At 48.7% G+C, this 10,725-nt stretch overlaps 1 protein-coding gene across 4 annotated transcripts in view; it reads left to right on the top strand.

Moving 5' to 3' along the window:
* The window catches only part of LOC143132958 (E3 ubiquitin-protein ligase SMURF2-like), a 65,275-nt gene continuing 54,550 nt past the window's right edge, over positions 1-10,725 (top strand). For all 4 annotated transcript variants that reach the window (XM_076292789.1, XM_076292804.1, XM_076292797.1 and 1 more), the window contains exon 1: positions 1-410. In XM_076292789.1, the coding sequence (XP_076148904.1) occupies positions 359-410 (52 nt within the window). In that variant the 5' untranslated portion in view covers positions 1-358. The remainder of the gene's footprint in view (positions 411-10,725) is intronic.

The raw sequence follows: 10,725 nt of genomic DNA on the forward strand, positions 1-10,725 counted from the left end.
TTCCGAAGATGGAGAAGAGCACGTCTTAGTTCTCGCGTGAACGTGGATACTCTGTTCTTTTCTAGGTGTAGAATTGCACGACCGCCTTTATATTGCTACGCTTCTCGGAGTTAACGTTCAGTTTTCAGTATTTTATCGTTTGTTTTATTTCTCTTTTTTCACAGCCGCTGCGGAGTTGCAGCTCGAATGTTAGGGTAATCGTAGTGCTATGCACATCCGGGCCACAATGCCGTGACTCCATTACTCCTCATTCACTGTAAAACTAAGGAGTCGGGGGAAAGGGTGGTATATTTTTATGAAGCTTTATGTTTTGTAAATATTTTTTATAAATTTGCGTCAAGCTGGAACACAAAGGGACATGTCTAATCAAGGGGTGAGGAGAAATGGCCCAGTGAAACTGCGGTTGACAGGTAAGAATTTAAACCTCAAATGTTGCAACCCTTGCGTTGCTGTTTCTAGCGCTAGATAGCCCACTTACAAGACCAGCTAGCTAGCTAACGTAAATGCTTACTCCAGCTAAGTCTTCAATGCAGGTCATTAGATGTGTGATGTACAAATGGTCACTGGCCAGTCTGTTTAGTTCGCAGCATTGCCTGCTTGTGAAAACTAGCTATAATCAAGACTGGCTATTCTTGTGCCACGAAATGCGTAATGATATCGTTCATTTGGTCAACCAGCCTTTAGACAGCCTAACTAACCCTCGTATTTAAACTCAAGATTCAGCGGGCAACTATCGTGGGTTTAGCTCAATATTGTGTGACTAGCAGATCGAGCTAATTCACGTATCCCGTACAGTTAACGTTTAACGATTTAAATAGGTAAAGTTAACGTTAGCTGTCTGGGTCAACGTTGCGATCTGTTTGCTCCACTCCTTTCTCGTCCAGTTTGTTTTGGTTGCCTATTCGATTAGCTTTAACGTTAGTACATTTCCCTAAACACACCATTTAAGACTAGTTAGTGCCGTTTTTACTAGTGTATTTCAACACACGGACATATAAGTATGCCTGTTAAGTGTAATTACTCCTAAATTAAGTTTTGTTCCCCAAAATCCGCTAAATAACTTTTTTATATGCATCAGCCTGACAAATTAATTCCAGCCTTTTTATTGTATGATTTTCTGAAACAATGTTTTTATTGATTCTCTGAAACAATGTTACAATCGCGGAGGCGGAATGTGTGGAGGGGGTTTATTGCTACATTACTTAAAGGACTGTCTGTGGAGCAACGTTACCGTTCCACGGTAACGCTTTGGGTGTCATGGAAGTGGTCACCAAAAATCCAATAGCTTTGGTGCTTTTTTTTCTTGATATGCATTGTATGCGCATTGTTGCCCGAGATCCAGTTTTTTAATGTGGAACTCAAGTCCCAGGTTTGTTTCTACATTTCTATCTTACAAAGACTGGGGTAATCTAAAACCATAGGAAAACTAAACTAGAAAAGGGCAAGTGCAATGTCACGTTACAGCCTATTAAAAATGTATTTAGAAGGCATCAACTCAGAGGGTCAGTGTATCATTCTCTCGTTCTGCTGGCCAACTGTTGCAAAGCGACGACAAGCCGTGCAACCATATCATTCACTTGATGAGTGACAGTTGCAGCAGTGCCATCCCCTGCTAGTCTTACCTACTGATTAATCGGAGCAAGGCAGATTTCTACTCTGCGTGTGTGTTGCAATTTATGTGTCAAACATTGTGTGGGATATGCGACTTTGTGGGTCTTGTCAAAGTTAAAGTAGCTGGCAGTGCAGCCTGGAACTGGAGCGCCGCCGACCGTGCTCGTCGGGATTTTAGCCGTGTCTTACAACCCAAACATCTGCACGTTTACACGAAGAAACATTGTTTTGACTGCAGGCTGGAGCGGGGTGACAGGCGCGGCGATTCATGTACCTCCAAGATCAGGTCGAGGCAGATTCCAACACTCGCTGCTCTTCAGGAAGAGCCAAATTAAATATTTAAACTGGTAATATGCTGGCTGAAAAAGCACAGAGGAGTTGGTGGGGCCAGCTATTCCCATAGACATTCCCATTGCTTTAGAGTTCCACGATTGTATGGGACATTGTCCTATGCTAAGCTCCTTGTGTCGGCAGCATAATCCTGAAAGCACTGACATTAACATTCAAATATCAGATCAAAATAATCATTGCCGGTAACTCAGTGTTTAGATTCATTCAGAGAGCCCTATGTGTAAGATGATCATATAATATCCCTACTTTAGAAGGACCAGTTGGTGTTAAGTAGTATGTCAAGCTATTTCCAGCAAACTCTTGTAGATGGGGAATCTAAGTGCACCAGCCCATTTAGCCTAATTGATGCTTCAAATGCATTTTCACTTCGCTGTCCATACCCTACTGGAGCCACCTGGTCCCAACCATCACCACTGTGAATAAAGCGAAGGCTGCTGATGTTGGTTGTGAGTGTTTCTAGACGTATCCCATCAGTGCTCTGTTCTCAGTGCAGACTACAGTGCAGCTGCTCCCCAATAGCCACCTCTGAAACACACAGACTGGAGCTCCAGCAGCCTGGGAGAGGTTTGCTGTGAGCCTGGCGGCTGATGGCCGAGGCCCCTTTCTCTCCCCCATCCCTCAGCTCAGTGGAGTTTCTCCTGGTCTGTCCTGTCCTGTCCTGTCCTGTGCGCGAGCGAGAGAGCGGGCGGGCAGGCGTCTTATTTTAGCCCAGCGTCGATGGTTTTGAAACGGGCCGCTGATGGAATGCTGAGAATGCGAAGCGTGCGAGGGGAGCGGTGAGTCTCCCCAGATTACAGGAACCTCCTCTCTCTCCCTTTCTCCCTCTTTCTTTCTTTCTTACTTTCTTTCTTTCGGTTTCTTTCTTCCACTCCCTCTTTTCACTCTCCTTTCCTCTCTTTCTTGTTGGCTTTGCAGCTTTCTCTGAAAGGGCAAGCCTGAAAGAGTATGCGATTATGTGTGTGGTGTGTGTGTTTGTGTTGCAGGCCTACAAACTCGCTGTTTTTGTGTGTGTGTTTGTGTATGGGTTTGTATAAACATGTCTAGACGTTTGAGGCATGCTTTTTGTGCTGTCTTTGTTGCTGACGTTCTCAAGATTGCAGTGTGCCACGTTTGACAGTCTCTTTATGGTATGGCCTGCTCCCCCCTCCGCCTGTGGTTTGTGTGTGCGTGCCTGTGTGTGTGTGTGTGTGTGTGTGTGTGTGTGTGTGTGTGTGCGTGCCTGTGTGTGTGTGTGTGTGTGTGTGTGTGTGTGTGTGTGTGTGACTGTGCGTGCCTGTGTGTGTGTGTGTGTGTGTGTGTGTGTGTGTGTGTGACTGTGCGTGCCTGTGTGTGTGTGTGTGTGTGTGTGTGCGTGCCTGTGTGTGTGTGTGTGTGTGTGTGTGTGTGTGTGCCTGTGCGTGCCTGTGTGTGTGTGACTGTGTGTGTGTGTGTGAGGGGAAGGCCAGGCCAGGCCAAGACTGCTTTCCCTTTTTTCTCTCTGTGGTGTGAGTCTGTGTGCTGGACAGGGTAAGGGCCAGACGGCTCAGGGGTGCCTGGCTGCCATTTGACCTCTTCACCCCCCACATTCTCTGCAGACCTTCCCATTATCACTGTCTCGTTCATCGTCCAACACACTGTGCACCTTCTGCCCAGAAGCCTGTGACCTATTTTGTGTGTGTGTGTGTGTGTGTGTGTGTGTGTGTGTGTGTGTGTGTGTGTGTGTGTGTGTGTGTATACATTTCTAATGGTCTGTGTTGTCCAGCGCAAACCTTCCTGTATGCACATGGAGTTGAACTGATTTTTATGCTAATCAATTCTTTGCTCTCATGCACTTGTATTTGAGTGTGTCACTTTTTCAGTGGGCTGTATTCAGTCTATATTTGTCTGTCTGTCCTGTGAGGTGTTACAGCCTACATAGTTTACTGAGGTTCAGTCTGTTTAGCTAGTTTATTTAGCATCTCCTCTCTCTAGTTGCATGCCACTCCATCTCCCTCTCTCTCTTCTCTTCCTCTTTCTCTTCTCTTCCTCTCTCTGTTTGTCTCTCTCTCTCTGTCTCTCTTCTCTTCTCTTCTCTTCTCTTCCTCTCTCTGTCTCTGTCTGTCTGTCTGTCTCTCTGTCTCCCTTACTCTCTTTCCCCGCTGATTTGGTAGGGCTAGATATTCTGTCACCAGCGCTACTAAAATGTTAAGTGTAAATGCTGCCGCTAGTATCTGGCCACCGGGCTGTCCCGAGCCAGCATGTCACTAACAGTTTGAGTCAGAGGACACAGGAGTGTGGTTAAACTGAATTAAATGGGAAAATGTGGATTGAAAGTGAGAAAAGGGGAGTGGGTTGGTGAGGGAGGGGGGGGGGGGTGCGAGACGAGAGAGAGCTGTGAGGTCCAACACCTTGGGGTGTTGGGACTGGCCATTATTTTTGACAGATCTTTATCGATAGGGCAGCAGGCCAAGTATTTAGTTTTCCCCCCTCCAGTTCTTTATTTCTGTCTCTAATGTGACGCATGCACAGGCAGTAAAAACATTTCATGGGGTGTTTGGTTGTGCTTGCTTTAGTCCCAGCACTTTTAAAATCTCCCCCATTTTCTGCTGCCGACATGCGGTCGTTGTGTTTGTGAGTCATTAGTTCCTTACCGTCTGTGTGTGTGCGTGTAAAAGTGGCAGCCCAGCGATGTATACCATTGGGATCATGGTGCAGTGATGAAAATCAAGCACATGCTCCTTTTTAAGCTACCAGCCCCAAGGGTCACCCGGAGCTTGTCCAATGTGCTGCCTAACACCGCATGGCACAACATAAGCCCTGAGTCCTGCATTTCTGCTGTGTCAGGTCTACCGGGCGCACGTTTTCTGTTATTCAGCCATATTCCTCCATTTCCCCATTATGTACAGGCCTGTCATCATACTCATTCTCATACACGCACCGTATGTAGGTCAGACGCCTGCCTCAGCGTTTCACGTCTGTCCGTCCTCCGCCGTCCTGACGCGTGGACGCCCGGGCTCTCCTCGCCCCTCTCTGTTGACGTGCTCGTTTAGCCATGGCTCTCATCCAAAGTGACTTTCACGCGGCGAGGGCACTGCCGTGTGTTCTCCCAGCCTGCTCTGCCCACGGGGATGAGCCGGTGACCTTGGCATTGCACCACTCTCTCCCCCCCCGCTCTTCCTCTCCTCCTCTTCCTCACCACTACCACTCGATACCACTACGCCGAGGAGGTGAAAATGCTAAGCTCTTTCGCCCTAATGCTTTTTTTTAGCTTTTTTTTTTTTAGTAAATGCAAAATATGTAAGTCCTCTTGTTTGATTTGGTTAACTTGGGGGGGGGGGGGGGCAACCATGTGCATTCATGTAGGCAGCTCGTCTGCGTGAGCCACAGGCAAGGAGGGAGCTGTGCTATTTTGCCTGGCTGCAGAGTGCTACTATTTTTCTTTCTTGTGTGTGTGTGTGACTGTGACTTTAGCCACTCTGCTAAAAGTCACCCCTGTGTCTTCCCCCCCTAACAAAAAAGGCACAATCACTAGCGTGGACTGCCAGGGATCTGCTGATCCCTGTGATAAGACAGGAGGTTCTCATGTCACTCAGCGCACTCTCTCTCTCTCTCTCTCTCTCTCTCTCTCTCTCTCTCTCTCTCTCTCTCTCTCTCTCTCTCTCTCTCTCTCTCTCTCTGTGTGTGTGAGAGAGAAAAGTGCATTTAAGGGAAGTGGACAGAGTCGGGATGTCCACGGGCTGGGACAGAAAATAGCCCCGTCTGTCTCCCGTCTGAGGAGGGACGGACTTCCACAGGATGCAACGCACCGGGATCTAAATCAGGAGTCCTGTTGACTCTCCAGAGTGGAGGAAATCAGACTAGAGAGAGCAGCGGCTCCGCATGTGTGAGCGAGCAGGGCTGGGCTGGGCTGGGCTCCCGTCTCCCGTGGGAACGCGGGTCAGTGGAGGAGAGGGCTCTCACCTGCTCTGGCTCTGTCCAGTACACACAAGGGTCACTCTCGTCTCGGCGCTCTGTTCGCTCTCGGCGCTAAACGCCGGTCAGTTTAATGCAATGTGACGTGAGTGCTGGCACAGTAACCACACTGGGGTGTACTCGCTCTCCTATGGATGTTTCAGGTGCTTTTTTTTTCTCTCAGGGAAACGTAGACGAGCATGGGAACCGTTTTTCTTGTTTTTATTTCAGTGCGCTGATATTGACCAGTGGGCAAGACCTCCACGTGTCCTCTCTAGACACAAAGAAGAGGAATTGAGCTTTGATGGTTCCCAGTGCTAGGCTAGGTGCTAGCCAAACACAGCAGTCTTGTGGGTTTATATGCACTCTGTTTACGGCAGACTTTTCTTCCACATCAAAACCCCCTTTTTTCCTGGCTGGGTTTCCTAGCCAATTTTTTCCCCCCTGCCCTGTCAGATGTTCTGAGGCATTAGCATAATGCTACATGCCGACCTCCACTTTGAAGGTAAGAGCGCACGGCTAAACACGCTCGCCTCTTGACAGGAGCGGTCGACAACGACTTCAAAAACGCAGGCAGCGCGGTCGTTTCGGTTGTTTCTGACTTCGCGATCCTGTCAGTCACGCTGCCCAAAGCAGTCTCTCTTGCTCTGTTCAATCCTCTCCAAAGGCAGAGGGCATTTCCTGTCTGCGTTTTTTTTTTCCTTTCTTTTTTTTTTCCTTTCTTTCCTTTCTTCCCTAGTCTGTCTTTGACGGAATGCTTCCTATGCAGCCTCTAGAGTTGGCCGTGCTTGGCAGACTTTCGCATTCCTTATCGGTGACCTTGCCTGGGGATCCCCTCATGGACGGATGGACCGCCACAGGAGAGGGTGTCAGTGTGTCGGGAGGACGATTAGTGTGGAGTCCATTTTTACTTGGGGAAATGAGAAGATTCTGACCTCAAAATGAAATCAAATACTTGGAGGCACGTTTGTCAAATGACCCTAAATACAATGTGGATTGTGTAGATACCTTAAGGATTAAGGAAGTCATTTTGGCCCATAGGACATACCACACAGAGTTTAGCTGATGAAGTCCCGGCTATTAATATCACAAGAAACACAAAAGAACACATTTTGAAAGCAGTTCCATAGAAATGCTCAGGCCGTGTTAAACCTGTTTTATGACTATATCTCCAACACCATGGAGATGATTACATCCTTTCACAACAAAGACCGTTGCAGGTGCTGTCTTGCTTAGCCTATTGCCCTGACATCTTTTATGTCAACATAGAGGCACCAATGGTAGTGCACTTTCTTTCTGTGTCTAGTCTAGTGGCTGCTCAACACCACTCAACCATTTGAGCCTTGTTCTTCCGGGAGATTTTCTGGGAGATCTCCAGCTCCTCTTCTGGCCAACACGCACGCACGCATGCACGCACGCACACACACACACACTATAGCTCCAGCACGTCTGACAGCGGATAAATTTCCACTCGGCAACAGTGCCCAGTATAGAAATGTGTGGGGGCTTTTTTGTGTAGCCGACCCGCATGTGCTCTGACCCTCTCTTACGTAAGCACACCTGAGCCGGAGTGTAAGCAGGAACAAACAGAGTGGATGTTTGGAGCGGTTCAGGGGGGGAGGTCTGGCTGTGTAGCCTGAGCCTGGGCCTCTCGGGGCTGGGGAGAGTGGGGTGGTGGAGAGAGGGGGGCAGGGGTGAGCCCTGTGTTGTGGCCAGGAGCTCCCATGCACATCCAGACTTCCTCCACTCCACGTGTTTAGTCTGACCCTTCCAGATGACTTGTGCACAGGTTTACACACACACACACACACACACACACACACACTCTGGCTGATGCACAGATAGACGTGCACACGCACATGCACATTTATCATTCACGTGGCAGCAAACGATCTGCTTTGACCCATAGGAGTTTCTCCCTCTTTCTCTTACACACACACACACACACACACACACACACACACACACACACACACACACACACACACCTACACCTTTCCCCACTGAATAGAGAGCCTCTGTTAATTCTGAGGTCACTCCCAACGCATATCTCTCTTGCCAACGTCTAATGAGCACTTGATGATCACCACCAGGCTGGCCAATGTGTCCTCGTCAGCCGTTAATCCATGACTTTTCCAGCCGCTCCCGTCACCACCACCAGCGGTGTCCAGACCCCCCCCCCCCCCCCTCCCAAAGGGTTAATGAATAGCTCCTGCCCAGTTCAGCGAACTCCAGAACACATAAACATGCCACCTTTACCCCCATCTGCTCAGCACTCAGTTGGAGGTGGAGTTGGAGTTGCAGTTACCCCCCCCCCCCCCAAAGAGGTCTGGAACATACAGCCCCCCCCCCCCCAACCCAGCAGATGATCCATATGTATCGAGACAAGAGAGTACTCTGTCTCAGCTGCTGAGCCATTTAGAAATGTCTCTCTCTCTCACACTTTCTCTCTCACACAGACATTCGTACACACACACACACACACACACATAATCCAATGCCTAACTGCTAGCCCGTACATGGTTCATTTGTTCCCAGGGTTTATTTTTTGGGTGTCATCGGCGGAGTCTCTACTGAAGTGTTTATTAAAGCGTTTCTGTGACTTACTGTTTTGCCGCGGGGTTGCACAGACACGGTGGGAGTGTAGACAAGGCGTTATGGTATTATCTCACAGAGGGAGCAGGTGTTGGCTGTCTGCAAGACTAACGTGTTCACAAAGACACACACACACACACAGACAGAAAGACTCAAATAAGCACACATACATACACACACATACATACACACACATACATACACACACACACATACACACACACAGACACAGAGTCAATCAGCCTTGAAAGATGCAAATGACCCATCCTGTTGACACAGCGCCGGTGGTGTTTTGTACTTTGGGCGAACACGTGCAGGCGGGCGTCTCTGTCAAGGGGGCACGTCCACGCTCGGTTAATCATTCCCACACTCGCCCTTGTGTCCTGCCGTGCCTCCTGCCCACTACGCCAAACGCTCACCCTCCCTCCCTACCTCCCTCCCTCCCTCCACTGTCCACCGCCACCGCCGGAGTCAGAGTGATTTATGTGTGTGGAGCGGATTAAAAACTGGATTAATGTCTGACTTTTTGCTCCTTTTTTGGCATATTGTGTGTGTGTGTGTGTGTTTGTGTGTCTGGCCTGTCGCTTAGTACAGGTCCAGCTCTCTCTCTCCCTCTCTCTCTCTCTCTCTCTCTCCCTCTCTCTCTCCTTTATCTGACCGTCTGGATGGAAAAGTTGGTTTTGTTTTGTTTTTCTTCCCTCAGACGCAGTGAGAGAGCTGTGATGTTAAACAATCACTCAGTGCCTGTGTGGTGACTCACTGAAACAGGGTACATGGCCTGACCTCGGACAGAAACAGAAAGAAACGGTGTGTGTGTGTGTGTGTGTGTGTGTGAAAGACAGAGAGAGAAAGGGGAGATTGTGTGTAGAGTGGAGGGAGTTCCATATAAAAATGGAAGCCTGCCATTAAACATTCTGTCTAGACAACAAGCAATCTCTGAATCTTTCATTATTACTGCACAGCTCAAGCCAAGGGGCTCTTCAAAAAGAAAGCAAAAGAGAAAGGAGAGAAAGCAGCCGTAAGACACCCTCCCCCATCTTCCCCTGCCTGTGGCTTCTCATTCATCAATACCCTAACACAGTCTGGCATCTGTGTGTGTGTGTGTGTGTGTGTGTGTGAAACCATGTCAGCATTGGGGTGTATGTGTGTGTGTGTGAAACCATGTCTGTGTGTGTGTGTGTGTGTGTGTGTGTGTGTGTGTGTGTGTGTGTGTGTGTGTGTGTGTGGTGTGTGTGAGAGTGTGAGTGTGAGTGTGAGTGTGAGTGTGAGTGTGAGTGTGAGTGTGAGTGTGAGTGTGAGTGTGAGTGTGAGTGTGAGTGTAACCATGTCAGCATTGGTGTGTGTGTGTGTGTGTGTGTGTGTGTGTGTGTGTGTGTGTGTGTGTGTGTGTGTGTGTGTGAAACCATGTCAGCATTCGGGGTGCACCGTGCTGCTTGTGGTTGTGTCCCCGGTCCCAGCATGCTGAGAAAGAGCTTTCCTGTGGCAACCACCGCTATCCAGCTTGTGTTTTCGGTCGCTGTCGACATTGATTAACCAGACGGGCCGCAGCGTAGCCAAGCTTATTCGGTCACGGCTTTTAGGGGGAATTTGTTCCATCCCCAAGTTGAGATGTGTACTTTTGATATTGGATGCTTTGGCTTATGAGGAAGTATCATGCATAGTGATGTGTTTGTGTGTGGCTGTGTTTGTGTGTGAGCTTGTGGGGAAGGCTGTGGAGTTCCAAACGTCAAGTCTTGGGGTTCAGGTGGAAATGGGGTAGTTGAAAAAACATGCAGAGTAAGTTTTAGAAGGAGATGTGTAACCTTCTTGTTGGGATAATGCTTATAAACCAGAGACTGGTGTTAAGTTGCCCATGCTTATTCCAAGTTTCATTTCTAGCACACACAGAACCCACCCACACATTCACATAGACACAAACACACACACACACACACAGAAACAAACACACACACCTACACAAAAACACACAAGTTCACAAAAACACACAAACACAAAAACACACACACACACACAAAAGCGTAAATACACAGCACACCCCCACGCATCCCCAGACACACAAACACACACAGTCCCTCGTGCTCTGGGTCTGTTTGCTTTGCCGAGCGCTCTTGTTGTTCAGCTCGGCACAGCAGTCTGGCTATGAGACCGGGGCTTGCTCCTCCTCGCCAAACGCAACAGACAACACACCAAGAGCACTCACACAAACACGTCCTTCACAGAGAGAGTTAGGGGTACGGGCCAGAGGGACTGTTTGGCCTC

This window comes from Alosa pseudoharengus, unplaced genomic scaffold (genome assembly GCF_046254945.1).
Source record: "Alosa pseudoharengus isolate Yale_2024_CS ecotype anadromous, Long Island Sound unplaced genomic scaffold, YU_APseudo_1.1 YU_APseudo_1.1_scf_1, whole genome shotgun sequence".
Taxonomy (NCBI): domain Eukaryota; kingdom Metazoa; phylum Chordata; class Actinopteri; order Clupeiformes; family Clupeidae; genus Alosa; species Alosa pseudoharengus.